The sequence below is a fragment of the Chiloscyllium plagiosum genome, chromosome 14 (genome assembly GCF_004010195.1).
Source record: "Chiloscyllium plagiosum isolate BGI_BamShark_2017 chromosome 14, ASM401019v2, whole genome shotgun sequence".
In the NCBI taxonomy this organism is placed as follows: domain Eukaryota; kingdom Metazoa; phylum Chordata; class Chondrichthyes; order Orectolobiformes; family Hemiscylliidae; genus Chiloscyllium; species Chiloscyllium plagiosum.
The window spans coordinates 72,932,585-72,957,551 of NC_057723.1; the positions used below are offsets into that span (position 1 = coordinate 72,932,585).

General features: G+C 44.6%; 1 protein-coding gene across 3 annotated transcripts in view; it reads right to left on the reverse strand.

Moving 5' to 3' along the window:
- The window catches only part of LOC122556800 (regulator of G-protein signaling 14-like), a 93,845-nt gene that overhangs the window by 21,550 nt on the left and 47,328 nt on the right, over window positions 1-24,967 (reverse strand). For 2 of the 3 annotated variants that reach the window (XM_043703997.1, XM_043703995.1), the window contains exons 4-9: window positions 21,669-21,761; window positions 17,421-17,564; window positions 13,651-13,818; window positions 12,414-12,558; window positions 7,639-7,754; window positions 5,315-5,506 (exon numbers count right to left, since the gene is read on the reverse strand). In XM_043703997.1, the coding sequence (XP_043559932.1) occupies window positions 5,315-5,506; window positions 7,639-7,754; window positions 12,414-12,558; window positions 13,651-13,818; window positions 17,421-17,564; window positions 21,669-21,761 (858 nt within the window). The remainder of the gene's footprint in view (window positions 1-5,314; window positions 5,507-7,638; window positions 7,755-12,413; window positions 12,559-13,650; window positions 13,819-17,420; window positions 17,565-21,668; window positions 21,762-24,967) is intronic. The other variant, XM_043703996.1, reaches the window with a different exon arrangement.

The following is a 24,967-nucleotide window of genomic DNA, read 5'->3' on the forward strand; positions in this document are numbered from 1 at the left end:
GGGTTAGTGGTCAGGAGGGTTGGTGGTCAGGAGGGTTGGTGGTCAGGAGGGGTAATGATCATGAAGGCTGGTGGTCATGAGGGCTGGTGGTCATGAGGGTTAATGGTCATGAGGGTTGGTGGTCAGGAGGGTTGGTGGTCAGGAGGGTTGGTGGTCAGGAGGGGTAATGATCATGAGGGCTGGTGGTCATGAGGTTTGGTGGTCAGGAGGGTAAATGGTCAGGAGGGTTAATGGTCAGGAGGGTTAATGGCACAAGGGTTGGCGGTCAGGAGGGTTGGCGGTCAGGAGAGTTGGCGGTCAGGAGGGTTGGCGGTCAGGAGGGTAAATGGTCATGAGGGTAAATGGTCATGAGGGTTAGTGGTCAGGAGGTTTAATGGTCATGAGGCTTGGTGGCCAGGAGGTTTAATGGTCATGAGGGTTGGTGGTCAGCAGGGTTAATGGTCATGAGGGTTAATGGTCATGAGGATTGGTGGTCATGTGTGTTGGTGGTCATGAGGGTTGGTGGGCTGACGAGTCTGTTATGAAGGAATGCAATCAGAGGGCACGTTTTCACCCATAGTGAAGCAGGAGACCAGAATTCTCACTTCTGAAAGGCTGCGAAAGCTGATAGCCGTCAATTGATCCTTTTCAAACTGAGTCTGAGAGAATTTCATTGAACATTTCAGACCATGATAGAATGACCTTGAGGGACTGAAAGACCATGGGGCTGTTCCTATTGTTAGATCTCTCTACGATATGGACCTGTACCATTCATGAAACTCTTTCAGTAATGTTGGGACAAAGAATGCACACCGATGGATTGAAGCCTCATGAAACTCAGTTAAAAAAAAATGTGACTTGTGGAGATAAAGCACTCTTGACTTGACAAAGACACTTCTGAAAAAAAAACTACTTTTACTTCCTGCAGTGCTACAAATGACATTTATAACTTCCCCTTCCCTGGTGTCTGTTAGCATTCACTTCAATATGAAGTGAAAGCATTGTATTAAACCAAAGCAAAATGCAAGTCAGGGTAATACCGGGAACTCTGTTGAATTTACCTCACAGAAACTAGACATTAAACCCAAATTATTTGTACTTTTTTAAAATGTTTTACGTAAGCCATCTCCCAATTTACCCTTTCTAATCTGATCAGTGTATCCTTCAATTCATATATTTACCTAACTTCCATAAGACCATTGGAGCATAAGATATACGAGCAGAAATTAGGCCAGGCAGCCCATCGGAACTGCTCCGCTCTTCAATCATGGCTGATAAGTTTCCCAACCTCATTTTCCCAATGTCTCCCCGTAACCCTTGATCCCCTTGACAATCAAGACCAATCTATCCCTGTCTTAAATATACTCAATGACCTGCCCTCCACAGCCTTCTGTAGCAATGAATTCCATAGATTCACCACTCGCTGGCTGAAGAAGTTTCTCCTTATCTCCGTTCTAAAGGGTCTTCCCTTTGCTCTGAGGAGGGTTGGTGGTCAGGAGGGTTAATGGTCTTAGTTTCTCTTACCAATGGAAACATCTTCCCAACATGTGCTCTGTCCAGACCATTCAGTATTTTGTTAGTTTCAATTAGATTCCTCTCATCTTTCTAAACTCCATCAAGTTTGGACCCAGAGTCCTCAAACATTCCTCACATGTTAAGTGTTTCATTCCTGGGACCATTCTCGTGAACCTCCTCTGAACACACTCCAGGGCCAGTACATCCTTCCTGAGATATGGGGTCCAAAACTGGACACAATACTCCAAATGTACCTTGACCAGAACCTTATAGAGCCTCAGAAATATATTCCTACTTTTACATTTAAGTCCCCTAAAAATAAATGCCAACATTGCATTTGCCTTCCTAACGACTGACTCAACCTATAAGTTTACCTCGAGAGAATCGTGGAGTAGAACTCTCAAGTCTCTTTGCACTTCAGACTTCAGAATTTTCTCCCCATATAGAAAATAGTCCACGCTTCTATTCCTCCGACCGAAGTGCAAGAGCTCACATTTTCCCACATTGTACTCCATCTGCCACTTCTTTGCCCACTCTCCTAACCTGTCCAAATCCTTCTGCAACCTCCCCGTCTCCTCTATGCTACCTGTTCCTCTACCTATCTTTTCATTGTCTGTAAACGTAGCCAGATTGCCCTCTAGATCGGTAATGTATAAAGTGCAAAGTTGTGGTCCAAACACGGAGCCTTGCAGAACACCACTTGTTATCAGTTCCCAGCCTGAGAAAGACCCTTTCCTCCCCACTCTCTGCTTCCTGCCAGACAGCCAAGCTCCTTTCCATGCTAGCAACTTGCCTCTAACTCCATGGGCCCTTTTCTTATTCAGTAGCCTCCTGTGCTGCACTTTATCAAAGGTCTTTCTGAAGTCCAGGTAGATGACATCCATTTGTTCTTCTTGGTCTAACCTGCTCTTTACTTCCTCAAAGAATTCCAGCAAATTTGTCAGCATGACCTCCCCTTGATGAATCCATGCTGGCCTTGCCCTGTTTACTATCACTTCCAAGTATTCAGAAATCTCACCCGAAATATCTGGTAATGCCAAATCTGAGCATTTTCCTGTAACGTCATTTACACTTCCTCATCCTTCACAATGGATTCCAGGATCTTAACCATGACTGAGGTTAGGCTAAGCTGTCTGTAATTTTCCTTTTTTTGCCTTACTCCCTTTTTGAACAGTGGTGTCCCATTAGCAATTTTCCAGTCTCCCTGACTGTAGCGATTCCTGAAAGAGCACCACTAATGCCTCCATGACCTCTTCAGCTATCTCCCTTAGAACTCTAGGGTGTAGTCCATCAGGTCCAGGTGATTTATCCAGCTTCAGGCCATTCAGTTTTTCTAGCACCTTCACCTTGGTAGTGGCCACCACACTCAGCTCTGCCCCCTTACTCTCATGAACTTTTGGGATAGTACTCACGTCTTCCATCTTGTCGACTAACACAAAGTAATTATTCGGATCCTCAGCCGTTTCCTTGTCCCCCACTACTATCTCTCCAGCGTCATTTTCCAGTGTTCCAATGTCTACTTTGGTCTCTTTTTTGCCCTTCATATATCGAAAGAAACTCTGACAGTGTTCCTCCATATTGCTGGCTAGCTTACTCTCATACTTCATTTTCTCCCTCCCTGTTTCTTTTTTTGTTGCCCTCTGTTGTTCTTCGTAAGTTTCCCACTACCCTTCACCCCATCATATGCTTTCTCTTTTGCTTTTGTACTATCCCTGACTTCCTCGGTCAGCCATAGTTGCCTCATCCTCCCTGTACCAAGCTTCCTTTTCCTCGGGATGAATCCCTGCTGTGTCTCCTGAATTACTCCCAGTAATCCCTGCCATTGCTGTTCCACTGTCTTTCCTGCTGGGCTCCTCTCCCAGTCAATTCTCTCCAGCACCTCCCTCAAGCCTCTGCAGCTGCTTTTCCTCAGCTGTAATACCGTTATCTCTGATTCTATCTTCTCCCTCTCAAATTGCAGACCAATTTCAATCATATTATGGTCACTGCTTCCTAAGGGTTCCTTCACTTTCAGCTACCTTATCAAGTCTGCCCCATTGCACAACACTAAATTCAGTATTCCTTAGCAGTCTCAATGACAAGCTGCTCCAAAAAAGCCATCTCATAGTAATTCCACAAATTCCTTTCCTTGCGAACCACTACTAACCTGATTTTCTCAATGCACCTGCATATTGAAATCCCCCATGATCACTGTAACTTTGCTTCATACATACATTGTTTCTATCTCCTGGTGTATCTTGCATCTCAGCCCCTGACTACTGTTTGGAGGCCTGTGCAAAATTCCAACAGTGTTTGTTTTTACCATTGCGGTTCCTCAATTCTACCCACACAGATTCTACACCATCTGACCTTACTTTGTTTCTTACTGTTGACTTAATTTCGTTTCTGACTAAAATGCTCTGTGGAATTTGGAGTATTGTGCGCGGGTTTGGGGCCCCATATCGCCAGAAGGTTGTACTGGCTCTGGAGCGTGTTCATAGGAGGTTCATGAGAATGGTCCCAGGGATGAGAAGCTTAACATAAGAGGAACATTTGAGGACTCTGGGTCTATACTCAATGCAGTTTAGAAGGATATAGGGAGATCTGAATGGCCTGGACAGATGGATGTTGGGAAGATGTTTCCATCTGTAGGAGAGAGGAGGACCCAAGGGAACAGCCTTAGAGTAAGGGCAAAACCTTTTAGATCAGAGATAAGGAGAAACGTCTTCAGCCAGAGAGTGGGGAATCTGTGGAATTCATTGCCACAGAAGGCTGTGGAGGCCAGATCATTAAAACCGGGATAGGTTTCTGATTGTCAAGGGGATCAAGGCTTTCGGGGAGAATAGGGTTGAGAAACTTATCAGAGTTGAAGATTGTGGTGCTGGAAAAGTACCACACTCTCGACTTTGATATCCAGCATCTGGAGTCCTCACCCTCTCCTCCTTGAGAAATGCATCAGCCATGATTGAATGGTGGAGCAGACACGATGGGCTGAATGGCCTAATTTCTGCTCCTCCGTCTTATGGTCTTATGATGGGTCCCACATTCTGACCACTCTGCGTGAAGAGGCTCTTGCTGCGATTTTCAAATTCTTACTGAAACACATTAGAAAAGTTGCCGACGGAATGCAAAACAAAAACGGAAGGCTAGATTTTCTGAAGACTGGCAATCTTGTGTAAGTTTTATGCAAGGAGGGAGCTCCAGGTTTTTGAGAGGAGATTCTGCTCGGGGCTTCCTCAGAGACGCAGAGCTATACTCCTCCATTTTGACCATTCTTTGGCAGCACACAAGGAAGAGAAACCATGTTCCCTTTTCACAGCAGGCTGCTGTCGTAGGTTGAAGGTACTGACAGCCCATAGTAACAGCTGCTGACAAAGGGCAAGTTTGATGATAAGGTGAGGGGAGGCTAGATGTCAGATGTGTAGAGGTTACAGGGTCGGGTGCCTGGTGAGTATGTTGCCAATTGGAGAAGGGGCTAGGGTGTTGGGTCAGGTCCAGTCAGCTTGAGTAAATCATGATCAAGAGTATGGTGCTGGAAGAGGATTATCTGAAGATTTACTCACTAAGAGAAAGTGAGGAGAGCAGATGCTAGAGATCAGAGTCGAGAAAGCACAGCAGGTCAGGCAGCATCCGAGGAGCAGTAGAATCGAAGGGCACATGCTCGGAACGTCAAATTCCTGATGAAGAGCTTATGCCTGAAACGTGGACTCCCCTGCTCCTTGGATGTTGCCTGACCTGCTGTGCTTTTCTGGCACCCACACTCTCGACCCTGACTCTCCAGCATCCGCAGTCCTCACTTTCTCCTTGTGAGTCAATCGTGAAATGGTACACACCAGCTTACCTTGTCACTTCCAGCCAGGTAGGCACTAGTGGCTGCCAGAGGAATCCCGTGCCTTTCACAAACGCCGGACAGTAAGTCTCGGATGGTCAAGCCGGGCCGAACCATTGCTAAAGAGGCAGTTGTGTCAGGCAGGTAAACACAGCAGTATTTCACTTTCTTCCCATTTTCTACTTCTGGGCTTGGTCTCTCATACTACAACGAAGAGCACAGATCGTGTTAAACATCGTCATGATGGACTAGGGTGTGGTTTTCTCTGTCATTACCCTATAGAGTTCTAATAGGACATATGAGGGAAGGATAATCATACGTTCGTAAGATACAGGAGCAGAATCAGGCTATTCGGCCCATTGAGACTGCTCTGCCAATCGATCATGGCTGATATGTTCCTCTCCCCCATTTTCCTGCCTTGTCCCCATAACCCTTCAACCCATTGCCAATTAAAAATCCAATTCTTCCAATTTACTCACTGTCCCAGCATCCACTGCACTTTGGGGGAGCAAATTCTCGCAGATTCACAACCCTTTGGGAGAAGTAATTTCCTCTGAACTCTGTTTTAAATTTGCTGCCCCTTATCCTCTTGTCCTAGAATGTCCCACAAGAGGAAGCATCCACGCCACATCTATTTTATCCACACCTTTTATCATCTCGAATTTGATCTCCCCTCACTCTTCCAAATTCCAGAGAGTACAGACCAAAACTGTTCAAGCTCTCTTCCCCATGGAGTCCCCATGGCAACGGCATCTGTAACCAGTGTCATAGTGTAAGGGTATAGGGAAAGCCATTCAGTACTGAGATGAGAAATGGCTTCACCCAGACAGGAGTCAGCCCATGGAATTCACAACCACAGAAAACAGCTGAGGCCGAAGCATTGTACAATCTCAAAGAGAGTTGGATACAACACTTGGGGCGGGGGGCGCTAAGGAGATCAAAGGATAAGTGGGGGGGAAAGCAAAAACAAGCTATTGAGTTGGATGATCAGCCACGATCATAGCGAGTGGCAAAACAAGCTCAAATGGCTGAATGACATAACCCTGCTCCATTGGTTTCTGATATTTATCTCAATGCTCAACTCACCTTTGTCAATATGACCTGCAAAAGTCTGCAACGCAATAGTGGCTGCTTAAACATCTTACTACTGGCCAAGCATTTTCAGTATGTCAAAACTAAAATGCTACCTCAGTTATTTGTGAAAGGGCAGTTCCCAGTTATGACAGTTAATCTAACTATTTCTCATCAGTAAACAGATCTGCTAATGTGATATTTGTTTCAACAATTATCCAGCAGAGGACATTCAACCCATTAAATCTGTGCTGGCCCTTCTGAAGACCAATCCAACTGGTTCCACTCTCCACTCTTTCCCCATATCACAGCAATTTGTTTTATTTTCCACAGTTTTGTCCAATTCTCTACTGACAGCTTTTAATAAAATTGTTTCTCCCATCCTATCAGGCAGCATGTTCCATCCCCTACACTGTTCAGCAAGTAAAACTGCTTTTCATCAAGTACAAACAAAGTTGATTGCATTTCAATTGAGCTGATAATGTTAGCAATTTCTGAAACAATTGCCACCAAGCAAAATTTCACCATTTCACTGCCAAGGCTAATTAATATTCATATTTGCCTCTGTTTCAAACCGTTAACTTTAAAAAGGTTATAAATAAATTTTTCTGCTGTTATTTTTATAAAATGTTCTGCAACATTAAAAAAGCCTATGTGAATGAAAAATAAAAGTGTGGAAGCGGGCCATTCGGCCCATACCAACTCTGCAAAGAACATTCCACCCAGACCTACCTGTCCACCTTAACCCAGCATTTCCCATGGCTAATCTACCTAGCCTACACATCCCTAGGCACTATGGGTAATTCAGTATGGCCAATCCACCGAACCTGCACATTATCTGGACTGTGGGAAGAAACCAGACCACCCTGAGGAAACCCACACAGACACAGAAGAACGTGCAAACTTCACACAAGCAGTCACCCGAGACTGGAATTGAACCCAGGTCCCTGGCACCATGAGGCAGCAATGCCTCCCCCTAATTTTGAGGTTATGTCCAGTTGCCCTAGCTTCACCTGTCAGTAGAAACATCCCTTCTACCTCTTATCTATTCCCTTCATAATTTTATGTGTTTCTATCAGATCCCCCCTGATTCTTCTGAACTCCAATGAATATAATCCCAGTCTACTCAGTCTCTCCTCATAAGCCAACCCCCTGAACTCCAGAATCAACCCAGTGAACTTCCTCTGCACCCCCTCTAGTGCCAGTACATCCTTTCTCAAGTAAGGAGCTCAAAACTGCATGCAGTACTCCATCATGTGTCTTACCTCTGTTCTGGCTTGAAGAGAGCTGAGGAAACCCAGCTCCACACTGGCTGCTGAATACACAGATCCCTGAGACTCACGGCGAGACAGGAAGAGGCCATTGCTGTCTGAGAAATCCACTGCAAACATAAAAAAGGAATCGTCAATCATGTTGTAAATTCTTTCAAAATGACCGAGCTCAAAAGCATGAATTAGCTTCCCTAACAGGTAAAGCCGTGATCTTAGACTGGTATTAAGTTGCATTGACCATGAAATGAATCCATCCTTGCTCTGCGATAAACTAGCTAATGTCCTCTAAGATTGCCTTATTTCTGGTGAATCCCTCATAAATGAATAGATGAGGATAGGATTCCTCTGGAATTTGATCCACACCACATTTGGGACTGGGGCTGGGTCTTTAATTCATAACATTCTGACGCGGTGGAATGAGAAACAGCCAACATCGTCATGATTGGGGTCAGGGTGAGGAATCAGGAAAACCTGTTTGCCTTTCTAAGTATTTATACCATTCAGAATTTGAAAACCCACAAAGTAAAGTAAAACTAAACACACAAACACCTGCCAAACACCTCAGAGTGAAATGCACTGGGAGACAACACACCACAGAAGCAAAAAGTGAGAAATAAAAGCAGAAATTGTTGGAAACAGTTAGTATGGAAAGGAAACAAAATGGCTTTCTCTTCATGGTCATTGCTTGGTCTATTGAGTGTTTTCAGCATTTTCTACTTAAATATAATCAGGAACTGTGTTCAGGCAACCGTTCTCTTTTTCTTATTACTCACAGATGTGATGTGAGCATCTCCAACTTGGCCAGCATTTATTGATCATCCCTAATAGCCCAGAGGGTATGTAACAGTCAAGCACGTTGCTGTGGGTCTGGAGTCACATGTAGGCCCAGACCGGGTAAGGACACAGATTTCCTTCCCCCAAGGATACGAGTGAACCAGATAGCTTTTTCAAACAATCAATAATTGTAGAGTCCCTACAGTGTGGAAGCAGGCCACTTAGCCCATTGAGTTCACACCAGCCTTCTGGACAGCATCTCACCCAGACCCACCCTATCCCTGAAATCCCTGTGGCTAATCCACCTTGCCTGAGCTTCATTGGACTGTGGGAGGAAACCAGAGCACCCATAGGAAACCCACACTGACAGAGGGAGAACATGCAAACTCCACACAGTCATCCTCGGATGGTATTGGATCCAGGTCCCTGGCGCTAAGAGGCAGCAGTGCTAACCACTGAGCTACCATGCCATCCCAATGGTTTCATACTCATTGTTAGACCCTGAGTTCCAGATTCTTTGTTGAATTCAAATTTCTCGGCAGGGTTTGAACCAGGGTCCCAGAACATTAGCTGCGTTTGTGGATCACTCCTGTTTGGATCCTGTGATTGTGATTCCTGATGAAGAGCTTTTGCCCAAAACGTCAATTTTCCTGCTCCTCGGATGCTGCCTGACCTGCTGTGCTTCTCCAGCACTAATCTTTGTGGACTAATCATTTAATGATAATGCCACGAGGTCATTGCCTCCCTCCTCTGTAACAACATCTCCACATTGTATAGCCGGTGAGTGCTGTACATTATCAGAAGCATTAAAATGGAGAGCCAACACCACCACCACTGATTGATCAAAAATAGCTCACTGAGACATGACGGGGTTTCCTGGCAGAGAGTTAATGATGATAAGACATCTTGGATGTTTTTTTAAAAAAAAAGATTCCGTGATATGGCACCACATTTATTACTGATTGCTAGCTATCATCAAAAAGGTAACAGCAAATAATGCTCCTGAACCACTGCAATCCACTTTCCTGTTAGGTAGCATCATACTGTCAACTTCAAAACTTTCATAACTGTTCATAAATTGAAAGAATCACCAGAGATAACATGTTATGAAGGAATCAGCAATAACTCTTATTGGAAGAAACTAAGGGATAAGGACAAACTTATCCAAGAATTGAAAGCATTTAGCCATGTCTGGGAAAAGTAGGAGCCAAAGCAAGATCAGTGAAACTGTGTTATCAATTCTTGATGAATGGTTGTCTCATGCCACTTGATTGCCCTGCAGAAGAAGTGAAGGAGTTAATCACAGGACAGTAGTGTCTTCAAACACATAGTCAATGCCAAATGCAACAAGGAACAAGAGAAACTACTTAGAGTCATGGAGATGTACAGCATAGAAACAGACCCTTCGGTCCAACTCGTTCATGCTGACTAGATATACTAAATTAATCTAGTCTCTTTTGCCAGCACTTGGCCCATATCCCTTCCTATTCATAAACCCATCCATATGCCTTTTAAATGTTGCAATTGTACCAGCCTCCACCACTTCCTCTGGCAGCTCATTCCATACACACACCACCCTCTGTGTGAAAACGCTGCCCGGTAGGTCCCTTTTATATCTTTCCCCTCTCACCCTAAACCTATGCCCTCTAGTTCTGGACTCACCAACCCCAAGGAAAAAGACCTGGTCTATTTACCCTATCCATGCCCCTCATGATTTTATAAACCTCTATAAGATCACCCCTCAGCCTCCGACGCTCCAGGGAAAACAGCCCCAGCCTGTTCAGCCTCTCCCTATAGCTCAAACCCTCCAACCCTGGCAACATCCAAGTAAATCTTTTTTGAACCCTGTTAAGTACCAGAACATCCGCCCATACTTCTGCTAAGAAGACAAGCTGTAGACTTGGTTTCAGAGAAGTAGTCAATAATTTAGATGAATCTAAAGAATCATCAATAATACCACATCGTAGGAAGGGTGAATATCTGCAGAAGAATTCAACACCAGAACACCCCGCATTAGCAAAGCTTTGAAGGACAGCACTGCAAAAAGTTCCAACCCTGGACACTTCCAGAGACAGACACTATTAGTTACAACTTTTGCTAAATTCTATCATTAATTGGGTACGAGCCAAGTTAGGTTGTGTGGTCTAATTTACTTACTTGAGGGATCTTATTTTGATTGCTACATACAACAACGTTTGAACAATTACCACACAGTGATGGAGTCCTACAGCACAGAGACAGGCCCTTTAGCCCAAACTGGTCCATGCCAACCAAAGTCTCCATCCAGGCTAACCCCATTTCCCTGCACTTGGCCCATATCCTTCTAAACCTTTCCTATCCATGTAGTTGTCCAAATGGCTTTCAAATGTTGTTACTGTAACCGCCTCAACCATATCCGCTGGTAGCTCATTCCATATGCGCACCACCCTCTGTGCAAAATAGTTGACCCTTCGGTTCCCTTTTCTTTTTTCCCCTCTGTCTGTGAGATTTCTTAATAAGTGGCTGAATTAAAGGTAACTTGTGGTGATTTACCCACCACAGTAGATAGTTACAGGCTTATGACCCAGCCACAAGCAGTAAAGAAGTCAAATGGTATTTTAATCTTTACTGCAAGAGCATTTAAGTGCAGGTGTAGAGATGTCTTTTTTTTTAAGATTAGATTAGATTACTTACAGTGTGGAAACAGGCCCTTCGGCCCAACAAGTCCACACCGACTCGCCGAAGCGCAACCCACCCAGACCCATTCCCCTACATTTACCCCTTCACCTAACACTACGGGCAATTTAGCATGGCCAATTCACCTGACCTGCACATTTTTGGACTGTAGGAGGAAACCGGAGCACCCGGAGGAAACCCACGCAGACACGGGGAGAATGAGCAAACTCCATACAGTCAGTCAACTTGGACCTTGGTGAGACTGTCCCCCACAGAGTATTGTCTGCAGTCTTGGTGCCTTTTACTGAAGGAAGGATATCCTGACATTGAGGGAGTGCAGCAGAGGTTCACCAGAATGAGTCCTGGAAGGGTGGGACTGTACTATGAGGAAAGAATGAGGAGACTGTGCCTGGATTCTCCACAGTTTCACAGAATGAGAGGTGATCCCTTTGAAATAATTAAAGTTCTTGAAGGACATGACAGGGCAGATGAGGAAACAATGCTGGTTTAGGGAGGGATGGAGTAGTGGTCTACTAGAAGGGAACATCCTCTCAGAATAAGAGCTCAGCCACTTCGAACCAAGATGAGGAACAATTTCTTCACCCTGAAGTTGATCATTCTCTGGAGTTTTCAGTCCCAGAGGCTGTGGAATCTCCATCACTGAGCATGTTCAAGGCAGAGATTGATAAATTTCCAATTAGTGGGACGTGAGGAGAAGGTGGGAAAATGGCATTGACGTTAATGATCAGTGATGATCTGGTCTGACACAGGAAACTTGAAGGTCCAAATTGGCCTATTCCTTTTCCCATGTTCCTTTGTTAGGGTGCTTTAGTTTCAGTAACTAATTAGCTTCACAATATTTACTCGAAGGCTAATCTGGGTGAGGTATTAAGGGCAGCTTGTGCTTGTGCAACTGTCACCCAATACAGAGCTTCCATGTACAGGATGGAAGAAGGAGACACAAACTTGGAAAAACAAGCACACATAATGATTATGGCGGATCATTAACATCAATGCCATTTTCCACACTACCCCCACATCCCTCTAACTGAAAGTCAGAAGTTCATGTTCCTCCCCCATGTTTGGAATAATCCTATTTACCCTAAAACAGGATTTGTTAAACAATGAGACAATATCTTTGTACCTACACCAATCTATAACTTTGTATTGCTCCCCCATTGGAGAAATTGCATTGCAGACCTTCACATCAGATTGACCTTCCCTAGAATTCATTGCAACCTTTTACCTTGCATTACAACCCATTATGTTATACTACACTATGTTACATCCAGTTAATTGCCTAGTTGCAAATGGTTTGAGCAAGTAAGCCAGTGCCTTACCTCCAAAAGAGTCTCTTTTATCTTTCTTCCGACTTAGTTTGCTCTTACTCCTCCGGATCTGTTTCTCCGGGCTTCCGCTTTTCCCATCATAGCCGTTCTGTGGCAAACCACTGAATGACTTTCCTGGCTTCAGCTTCTTCTTCTGCTACAGGACAATTATGGATTAGCAATTATGGTTATCGCTTGCTCTCTCAAAACGCATGTTTGGTTCAGCATGCCGTGTGAGTCAGATTTAGCTGAGACTGTGAGCAGACCTATTGTTACTGTCCAAGTAAGCCAGCTACCCATAGTGAGGACAAAATAAATCACTTGTCCACCAAATAATAAGCAATGAAAGGTCCAATAAAATTGCTCAATTGGCTGAAAGAGCATCTGTGAAAAATTCGAGGAAGAAATAATGTGCCTGTAGGCAGTTTCCTAAGATTCACCCAATCTCAGCACAGCTGTCTCCATCCAAAGTAGCATCTTGCCCTTAATAGATTCCCACACTTGATGAGGTTTTAGGATTTGCACATTACTTCCCCATTAAACTCACCACTAGAAAGATAAATCGATATACTGAAAGTATAAGTACCCTGTTTGCATCTCAGTGACTGTTAATAATTGCCAACTAACTTCTGGTCTGAAAGGTAAATGATTTTAAATGTAGACTGTCGTGCCCTCAAGTTGTGCACAGTGTTGGAGAGTTTAAGAGTTCCAATTTATAAAAGAATTCATATGGAGAGAAGCAGGCCACTTGGTCCATCAAAATCGACGTTTCAGGCAAAAGCCCTTCATTCCTGATGAAGGGCTTTTGCCCGAAACGTCGATTTTCCTACTCCTCGGATGCTGCTTGGCTTGCTGTGCTTTTCCAGCACCACTCTAATCTCCAGCACCTGCAGTCCTCATTTTCGCCCATTTGGCCCATCAAGTCTCCAAAGAGTATCCCACCAAGACCCACCCTACAATTCTGCATTTCGCATCAAATCTACCTGGGCTGCACATTCCTGAGCACTATGGGCAATTTCCCATGGCCAATCCGCCCTAACCTGCACATCTTTGGACTGTGGGAGGAAACTGGAGCACCCGGACGAAATCCATGCAGCAACAGGGAGAACACGCAAACTCCACAGAGACAGTCAACCGAGGGTGAAATCGAACCCAGGTCCCTGGCGCTGTGAGGCAGCAGTGCTAACCACTAAGCCACCATGCCATTCCATCAGATTCCCCATCATCTCATGTTAGAATTAAGTCTTACCTTCTTGGCATCACAGAGGCTGGCACTCTCCTTATCATGACTGTGTTCCAATTCCTGTGAGGTATCACCAGGAAGTGGTTTGCCCTCCACCTCTGCCAACACACACTGTTGATAAAGGGGGGACTTCACAAAACGAGTGTAGCTGTCAAATTTCATCAGGTTGAAGATCTGCAGAGATGGAAATATGATAAAATTTGCCAGATCCATAATCTAATTTAACAGTTAAAGAACAGTACAGGAGCTATCATGTTACAGATATTGTTGTTATTATTACTGTATATAATGCCTAGTACACTAGAGACCATCAAATGTTGGGAAGGTGATAGTGAAGAACACTTCCCAGGGACATTACACAAAGATGAAAGGAATTTTGTGATAATGGCCAATGAAGTGGGGAAGTGGAACATGACTCAGTGGGAGGACAGACGTACAATGTTGGTAGTAGTCAAAAGTCACTCAGTGCAGCTTTGGGGTGCCCTCTAAGTTGCCGAGTTACAGTGGCTCAGTGGGTAGCATTGCCGGGAACCTGGGTACAATTCCAGCCTTGGGCGACTGTCTGTGTGGAGTTTGCACATTCTCCCCGTGTCTGTGTGGGTTTCCTCCGGGTGCTCTAGTTCCCTTCCACAGTCGAAGGATGTGCAGGTTTGATGGATTGGCCATGCTACATTGCCAATAGTATCATGGGATGTGCAGGTGAGGTGGATAAGCCATCAGAAATGTAGGGTGGGATGCCCTTCAAAGGGTTGGTGTGTATTTGATGGGCTGAATGGCCTGCTTCCACACTATAGGGATTCTATGAGGGAATTAAGGACAGGAATTGCAGAGAGTCTTCCCTCAATCTACCAATCTTCTTTCAGTAGGATTATGACAGAGGATTAGGTGACTACAATGTTACATCCATGTTTAAGAAAGGTGAATGGGATAAGCTCAGGCTATTCAACTGACTGTCAGTAGTGAGGAAACTTTTAGAGGGGTCAATGTTTGGGATTGGCTCTTAGGGAAACCATGGACAAAAATCAGCATAGGGCTGCTCCTGAAAGAAATGTATTAGATTAAGTTCAGTTCACTGATGGAGTGATGGTGAACATTAATGAGGATGACATGACTGAAGTCATGCATATAGACCTTTGGAACACCTTTGATGAATTGCTGTGCAGCCACCCTAAGAGTAAAGATAAACTGCGCAGGACTAACAGGACATTGCCAACATATACAGGAAATGAGTCAAAAAAGTGTGGCGCTGGAAAAGCACAGCAGGTCAAGCAGCATCTGACGAGCAGGAGAATCGACGTTTCGGACATAAGCATTTCATCAGGAATGATGAGGGCTTATGCCTGAAACGTCGACTCTCCTGCTCCCCAGATGCTGCCTGACCTGCTGTGCTTTTCCAGCATCACACTCTCGACTCTGATCTCCACATCTGCAGTCCTCACTTTCTCCATACATGGGAAATGAGCAGAGGGAGACTGCAAGTGAAGAGCAGTGGTGAAAGGTTGTTTTTAATGGGTTGCAGTGAAATACAAAATATTCCCAGAAGTCAGTATAAGACAACTGCTTGGAGATACAGTGACTAATTTTACAGTTGGCAGATGGGATGGAACTCAGTAATGTAGCAAACATTGTGGAGGCTAGTAAACTTTAGGAAAACTTTAATTGATGAAATGGACAGCCACAGGGCAAAGGAAACTTAAATTAGGTAAGTGTAAAGTAATACATCTTTACAGCAGGAACGAGGAGAGGCGATAAAAGCTAAATGATACAATCTGAAAGAGAGTGCAGGAAGACAAGGACTTATGAGGGTGTGTGCCAAATCCTTCAACAATGAGGAGACATTGAGCAGGCTGTTTCAAAACAAAACATTCCGGATCTTGGGTTTTGTTAATAATAGTGACATAAAGTCCAAAAGTGAGGATGTTATCCTTAACTGTTTGCTAAACACTCGTTTGGCTTTTAGCAAGAACATTACTTTAAATTCCAGGTGCTGTGGGATATCATAGTTATAGAGAAGTAACAGAGGAGGAAGGCTGTTGTTAGAGAAGGTTAGGAAGAGATTGGACAGAAAATCATTGGATTTTTATGGACTAAACAAGGGAAAAAACTGTATCCAGTGTCAGAAATTTTGCTGATGGTGCTGCCTTCCTAAGAACACACAGGGGCGGCACGGTGGCTCGGTGGTTAGCACTGCTGCCTCACAGTGCCTGAAACCCAGGTTCAATTCCAGCCTCGGGCGACTGTCTATGTGGAGTTTGCACATTCTCCCCGTGTCTGCGTGGGTTTCCTCCAGGTACTCCGGTTTCCTCCCACAATCCAAAGATGTGCAGGTTACTTGAATTGGCCATGCTAAATTGCCCATAGTGTTCAGGGATGTGTAGGTTAGGTGCATTAGTCAGGGGCAAATATGGGGTGTGGGTGGGTTGCTCTTCAGAGGGTTGGTTTGGACTTGTTGGGCCGAAGGGCCTGTTTGCATGCTGTAGGGATTCTATGATCCTAAAAAATAGAATTTTATGATAATTCGAGTTAGAAACAGGTACAATGAAGAAAGGGATACATGACCCACTGTCTGAAAAGGCACTTGAAACAGATTCAATTAAAACTTTCAAATTGTTCCCTTTGATGAATCTTTGAACAAAAAAATTTCACCTATCTGTGGAACGGCCAGAAGGATGCGACTAATCAGATAGATCTCTGAAGAAGCCTGAATCACAAATGCAATGTTGATCATTATTTCAAAGGGAAATGAGTATAAAACAGGAAAGCCTTGCCAAGTCAAAATCAAGGACATCGTTTTGGTTCATCTGATAGTCCTCAACTCTACTTTTCTGTCATTACCCATGACCCTTGATTCCCTTGCTGAGTAAAATCTGTCTCTTTCAGCTTTGAATATACTTACTGACCAAGCCTGGACAGCCTTTTGGGGTGAAATGTTCCACAAGATGGATTACCTTTTGAGAAAAGAAATTCCTCTTCATCTCTGTCTCAAATGCCCGACCCCTCTGAAATGATGCCCTCCAGTCCTAGATTATTCCAATAGGAAACAGCCTCTCTGCATCTACCTTGTCAAGCCTCCTGAGAATCTTGTTTGTTTCAATAAAGTTGCCCTCCACTTTTCTAAACGCCAAGGAGCACAGGGCCAACCCATTCAATCTGTCCTCATTAATTATTTATGATAACTCTTCTGGGTGATAAAGATAAAACGACAATCCCTTTAGACACCAATCAACCAAATGGATCTTCTCCGGACTGCCTCCAATGTCAGTATAATCTTTCCTTAACAAATGAGTCCAAAATAATATTCTGACTGGTGCCTTTTACAGTTTTCAAAAGTACCCTATTTTTAATTTCTGTTCTCTTTAAAATAAAAGCCGACATCCCATTTGCCCACCATTTGATTTTGGAGGCTAGCTTTTTGTCATTTATGCACAAGGTCTCTCAAATCCCTTTGTCTTGTATCTTTCTTCAGTCTTTCTCCATCTAAATAATATCCAGCTCCTCTATTCTTCCTGCCAAAGTGTGTAACCTCACACATTCCCACGTTATATCCCATCTGCCAAATTGTAACCCATTTGCTCAACTTGTCTATATCCCTTTTCAGATTCCTTGTGTCACTGTCAGCGCTTTCCTTCCAAACTATTGGGCCAAGAGTTCAGTGTAGGTCTCTGACTTAAACTCTTCTTGCAGATATTGCTGGGAACTGATAGTAGAGATAACTTAACAATTTAGCATGGTCATGAGATGTGAGATGGAATGGGACAAAGACTGGAACAGGGTACCTGAAGCTGTTGTGCTTTGAACATATCCGATGTCGGATCATTGAGAACATCCTCCTCCAGTTGTGCCTGCTTATCGATGTTGATGGGACTGAGTGAGTTGCTGGACAGATATGTTCTGTAGATCTCACTGGCAATTTTTGAGAGCTTAACAAAAAAAAAGAGAGATTGGTCAAAGCACCATTCACCTCATGTGGGAATTACACCGCAGTAACAGGGAGGCATATCAAAAAGCATTGCACATAGATGATATTGATATATCTTCAATAATCACACCTACTCTCACAGCTACCTTGACTATATTTCTTCACACTCTTCATGAAAGTAACAATCTCCCAATTTCTTCCACTCCATCATATCTGTTGTAACGTTATAATCTTTTATATAAACGCTATAATTATGACCTTGTATTTTCAACTTTACATCAGCCCCCCACTACCCCTCCACCCCAACTTCCATCCCCAACCCATAACACTCCCACCATTGGTTGTCAGGATCTGAAATGCCTATGTCTTGCATTGCTGATCTTAACCCTTTTTCTACCAGCATCTGAAGAACCACATTAATTTTTTTTTGTCATTATAGCAATGTCATTCTCCCTGGTCAAAGTTGAAAATCACAATACCAGGTTGTAGTCCAACAGCTAGCTACCCGATGAAGGAGCGTTGCTCCGAAAGCTTGTACTTCCAAATAAACCTGTTGGACTATAATCGGATGTTGTGTGATTTTTTAAACTTTGTCCACCCCAGTCCAACACTGGCACCTCCACATTATTCTCCCTGGTGTTCTAACCGGGAACTATCCCTCAACAAACAGTGAAAAAGGAGATGATGATCTGCTCATTCATTCCACTGTGGTTTGTGGAACCTTGCTTCATGCAAATAGATGACCAGGTTTCTAACTTTCCCAGCAATGATGACATTTCGGAAGCACGGTACTTGTGAAGCATTTCAGGACACCTTGTTCTGGAGAAGCGTAAGTCGGTCTGTTTTCATTTCATTCGAAGACTCCAGGTCGAACCCCATGTTACTCAATTGGTTGCTATCAAAGGAGTCACTGCATTGGCATGGAGGATGGCAAAGACAGAGAGAGCTCCTGCTCTCGAGGCTAGTCACAGGTGGATGGTAAAAGAGAAAAGAACGAGTCTGACTGTGACTCTGGAAGTCAAGTTGCTGTCTGTGATCACCCCGATTGCTGGCACTTTATGGTAGCTTCCAACTCTGCTGTATGTGACCTAGGAAACAGGTTGGATGAGGTAGTTAAAAATCACACAACACCAGGTTATAGTCCAACAGGTTTATCTGGAAGCACTAGCTCTCGGAGTGCTGCTTCTTCACCAGGTGGTTCACCATGTTGTTAGGGAGGGAGTTGTGGGTTGTGAACTACCTGACAAAGGAGCTGCGCTCCGAAAGCTAGTGCTTCCAAATAAACCTGTTGGACTATAACCTGGTGTTGTGTGATTTCGTCCACCCCAGTCCAACACCAGCTGCCCCACATTGTGTTTGAGCTAGTTCCCTTGCCTGTGTTGACTGTACTGTGTCTCACGCCTGTCTCATTATCAGTGGTATGGGAGAGATCACTGGTCTATATAGCAGAAAAACTTGGCGGAATTAATAAATTAGTTTGGTGCATGGCAGTAATAAGTACAGCTCACATTACCAGTCAGGCATTAATAGTAAGGACTCCTAGGAGCTGGACAGAATATATTTGCTCAAAATGAAGGCTATTGCAAACTCCCTGTCTCCTCAACAAGACGGTGACATCATCAGGTTAGGTGGGACCAATGTAAATTCAGTTAACTATTTCAGAACTATTAGCTATGTGAGTATAGCTGCAACAACACTCAAGTGACATCATCCAATACAGCTGCTGAATTGGCAGCACATCCACCACCTTCAGCCTTCATTCAACATTCACTGCTGTCACCCGCCGATGCACACTGCATCTACCGAGTGCACTGCAGTAATTCACCCAGCCTCCTCTGACAGTACCTTCCAAACCTGTGACCTCTACCACCAGCAGATACATCCTGATGTTTAGAAATACCACTCTTCCTTCACCGTCACTGAGTCAAAATCCTGCAACTCCCTCCTTAACAACACGGTGGGCATCTCAAGAAGGATTTCTGCTGTCAAGAAGGAAGCTCACCAGTACTTGGCATTGCCAGCAGTAATCACATCTCGTGAACAAATAATAAAAAACCCACTGCAACAGACTTTCTCTCCCGTTGTCACAAAAAATGCACCGTTATCCTGGACAGGGTGCAACTTAACGATCAAACCACAGCATTGGATTTTATTCCACTCCTTCCCTCTCGAGGTTTATGACAAATTTGGAGCAGATCACGTCTAAACACCCATCTAAATATTATGACAATGGACATGATGTTTGATATTTTCTGTTGTTTCCCCTTCGTATACTTGCTTTCAAATATTTCCAGAGGCCAATCAATTTGTAAAGTTGGAAAGACTGGATGTTACCGTGCAATTCACTGAAAAAGCAAGGCCCAAGCAAACAATGGTCCTTTAGGCACTTAGGTGACTACTATTAGGCCTGCCCAATAATTGACTACCTAGCAGCAGAAGACCAATCAGATGCCAGCATCCTTTAATGCCACCAGGCAGGGAAAACATGACAAACAATCGTATCTTTTTCAATTAACTGCAAATATAGCGGAAATAGTTTTCCCTGGTGTTATTTTCATCGCAATTATTCAATAGATCCAAGTCCACTTGCCAATAAATCAGCACCCTTTTCTCATGCAACATAAAAACTGTTGTCCACTTTGTAAATTGGTATTCTCGCATCTGTCCTGTTGAGTGCAAAATGAATACCTTTAATAGTGTGGCTTTTGTCAACAATACTCAAGATTTCTTTCAGAAAACAGCTTTCTGTGGTACAGAATGTGAGTAATTCGAAATGTCCTAAATATTGCCTCCTTAAGTGGGAAAATGTGACCTTTGCCCTATGGATGCCGAAGCTCTCCACCACTTTAGCTTCTTCTTCAGTCTGTTGTTGACTAATGGATGGAGAGTGATTATCATTAAGGAGGAGAAAGTGAGGACTGCAGATGCTGGAGATCAGAGCTGAAAATGTGTTGCTGGAAAAGCGCAGCAGGTCAGGCAGCATCCAAGGAGCAGGAGAATCGATGTTTCGGGCATGAGTCCTTCTTTAGGAATGTGATTATTATTATCTTTGTATCATATTGATCTCAGCAATAATAGGACACACACGAGACAGAGCTTTTGTTGTTTTTTATAGAATCACTACAGTGTGGAAATAGGCCATACTGTCCATCCTGACCCTCGAAAGAGCATTCTACCTAGGGCCATGCCCCTAATTCCCATGTCTAGTCCATATATCCTTGAAAACTATGGGGCAATTTAGCATAACCAAACCACCAAACTTGCACATCTCTGAACTGTGGGAAGAAACCAGAGCACCCAGAGAAAACCCACACAGAGAATGTACAAGCTCCACACAGGCAGGTGCCCAAGGCTGGAATTGAACCCAGAACCCAGACTCTGCAAGGCAGCAGTGCTAACCACTGAGCCACCATGCCGTCCCATCTGCTGCTTCCTATGTTCCTTCCTTTCTATGTCAACTGGAACTGGGCATTGCTGTATGTAGCGTCATTACTCATTCCAAAGTGTTTCAGTACCTCCCAATTCCAGGGTTAGGGTATTTGGAAGACGTGGCTGCACACATGGGAGCTGAATGTCCCACCTCATTGAGGGTCCCTTGGCATGGGTCAGGCAGAGAATTTGCTTTTCTTGTTGTCCACTCTTAGACAAGATCAGTGTTTATTTGGGAAGACTACAGGCAGGCAATCAGCAGGCATCAACCATTCGTGGGTGGCACAGCGGTTGGCACTGCTGCCTCACAGTGCCAGAGACTGGGGTTCAATTCCTGCCTCAGGCGACTTTGTGTGGAGTTTGCACATTCTCCCCGTGTCTGCATGGGTTTCCTCTGGGTGCTCCGGTTTCCACCCACAATCCAAAAATGTGCAGGTTAGATGAATTGCCCATAGCTTTAGGTGAAGGGGTAAATGTAGGGGAATGGGTCTGGGTGGGTTGCGCTTCGGCGGGTCGGTGTGGACTTGTTGGGCCGAAGGGCCTGTTTCCACACTGTAAGTAATCTAATCTAAAACATTACCCCCCCCGCCCTCTGCCAGTGCTTTCCGGAAGACAGGAGAACATTGCGGAGATGCACAAAATGCACACATAGGAAATAAAATCAATCAGCACTTACTTGGTCCAAGTCATCTGCTGGGATCTGCTGAAAGCGTTCACAGGCTTGCCAAAACAATATGTTTTCAGCACTGAATTCCTTCTTTAAAAATTCCTAAGGGAAAAGGGGACAACACAATCACTCGTGATAGCAAATGTACACTTAGTCAGACTAACGCATGTCACTCTCAGGCATCAACCATACTGATATAACATTACCCACTCCTGAAAAACAGAACCAGCATGAGTACAGCTACTGATTTCAGTTCAGCGACAGTCTGCCAGCATAATGTAGTCTGAGTGTGGTCGATGTGAAACAAATCGGCCATTCAGCCCATCTAGACATCTCTGCCTTTCAATCATGGCTGATATATTTCTCAACCCCATTCCCCCTGCCTTCTCCCTGTAACCCTTCATCCCCTTACCAATCAAGAACCTATCTACCTCTGTCTTAAAGATGCTCAATGACTTGGCCTCCACAGCCTTCTGTGGCAACGAGCTCCACAGGTTCACCACCCTCTGGTTGAAGAAATTGCTCCTCATCCCAGTTCTAAAGGGTCATCCCTTCACTCCGAGGCTGTGCCCTCGGGTTCTAGTCCTCCCTACTAGTCAAAACGCCTTCCCCACATCCACTCTGTCCAGGCCTCTCTATATTCTTTATGTTTCAATGAGGAACTCCTTATCCCACCAACTCCATTGTGGGCAGATGTAGAGTCCTCAGCTGCCCTCATATGACAAGTCCTTTATCCCTTGGATCATTCCTTTCAACTTCCTCTTCACCCTCTTTACAGTGCCTATACGTCTTTCCTTAGATACAGGGCCCAAAACTGCTCTCAATATTTCAAATACAATCTGGCCAGAGCTCAGACAGACTCAACAGTACATGTCTGCTCTACATCTAGCCCTGTTAAAACAAATGCTACCATTGCTTTTGCCTTCCCAGGAAGGAGAGGTTTATGGCCGACACCTGCGATAGGTAGATGAAGGTGGGGGTGGAAGTGATAGGTCGGAGGGGAGGGTGGGGCAGATCGATGGGAAGGAAGATGGACAGGTTGGGCAGGTCAAGAGGGCAGCACCGAGTTGGAAGTTCGGATCTGGGATGAGGTGGGAGGAGGGAATATGAGGAAACTGGTGAAATCCACAGGTTGATCCCGTGTGGTTGGAGGGTCCCAAGGCAGAAATCATTCTGTGCCAGACCAGAAATGATGTGGCTCCACTTTCTCCCCAAAGCAGAAGACAAAACCTGTGAGGTTATTCACTTTGGAAGGAAAAATAGAAGTGTGGACTATTATAGAAATATCAACTTTATAAAGCTCTGGTTAGGCCCCATTTGGAGTACTGTGTCCAGTTTTGGTCCCCACACCTCAGGAAGACATACTGGCACTGGAGCGTGTCCAGCGGAGATTCACACGGATGATCCCTTGAATGGTAGGTCTAACATATGAGGAACGGCTGAGGATCCTGGGATTGTATTCATTGGAGTTTAGAAGGTTAAGGGGAGTTCTAATAGAAACTTACAAGATGATACATGGCTTGGAGAGGGTGGATGCTAGGAAATTTTTTCCGTTAGGTGAGGAGACTAGGACCCGTGGACACAGCCTTAGAATTAGAGGGGGTAAATTCAGAACAGAAATGCGGAGACATTTCTTCAGCCAGAGAGTGGTGGGCCTGTGGAATTCATTGCCACAGAGTGCAGTGGGGGCTGGGACGCTAAATGTCTTCAAGGCAGAGATTGATAAATTCTTGATGTCACAAGGAATTAAGGGCTATGGGGAGAATGCGGGTAAGTGGAGTTGAAATGCTCATCAGCCATGATTGAATGGTGGAGTGGACTCGATGGGCCGAATGGCCTTACTTCCACTCCTATGTCTTATGGTCTTATGGAAATAGGGAAAGACTTCAGAAATGTAAATCCCAAAGGGAGTCCTCGCTCAATATTCTCTTTATGTTAGCATGCAGGTTCATTTGGGAGTTAGGAAGGCAAATACAATATTGGCATCATTTCAAGAGAGCTAGAATATAAGGACAGAGGTGCACTGCTGACGCTGTTCCAAGGCTTCCAATGCACATCACCCAATGATATCTTGGTCCAAAGCTGCTTTCTGTTTAGCTGCCTAGTCAGATGCATTTGGGAATTTCAAACAAAGGTGAGAAGTTCTATAAAACAGTACAATTCCCAGTATAGAAGTTATTTCCACAAATACACAAATTACTTCAGACCACAGAAAAAATACCTTTGACACTGTCACATGGCAATGAATCACCACTGACTAATTTCATTTCCGTCTAGACTTGCACATATGCATGATCATTAGCTGAATTTCCCTCCAATTTATAGCAAGTTTATTTATGGAATCTTAGCTCCAAAAAGCAAGTGTGTTTCAGCCAGGCAGCAGTTGGAAGTGTCAAATCTCTGAATTCAGACTCCAAAATACTAACTTCAAAGCCAAGGCCTTCTGGGAACAATCAGCAGCCCCTCAAAAGGGATCACTATCCTCAGCAGCCATCCTTTACCACAACATTAAGACCAGCCTGCCACCTTCATACAGTCAGGGCTCAGATACGTCCTCTCGGATTGCAAGAGCAGTCCGTCAGTCACAGTATCCATCGATCTAGAACTTCACAAAAGGCAGGGTACTCTCAGTTCACATGCACTTACCCCAGTTCCACACTCTCAGCAAACCAAACAGATAGCATTCCTCCTATAGAGTTAATGGGGGCAGATGCCAGCCATTCAGCCCATCTGATCAAAGCTGGTGCTTGAAATGTTCCTTTTCTCTTCTACTTTATTCAACCCCATTGACATAGCTTTTATCCATTCCTCCCTTCATTGACGTTTCCTCGCGGTGTAATCTGTCATTCACCTCAACTATTCTTTGTGGCACTGTACTCTACCCACTCTTTCACCTGGATTGCCCCATTGGAGTGTACCATTACTCACATATTTCTGTTGCCTTGTTTCTGGCGTCTTTAGGAGCAGAGTCAAAGAGTGTGGCGCCCACTCCCCCCTCCCATCCACGCAACTCCTGGGCCTCCTCCACTGCCAAACTCTAGCCACCGGAAACCTGGAGGAAGAACCCTCCAACCACACAGGATCAATGTGGATTTAACCGGTTTCCTTATTTACCCTTCCCCCACCTCATCCCAGACCCTTCAATTTGGCACCGCCCTCTTCATCTGCCCCTACCTGTCCATCTTCCTTTCCATCTATCCGCCCCACCCTCCCCTCCGGCCTATCACTTCCACCTCCACCTTCATCTACCTATCACGTTCCCCGTTACCTTCTCCGCAGCCCCACCCCCGCCCCCCATTATCTCTCAG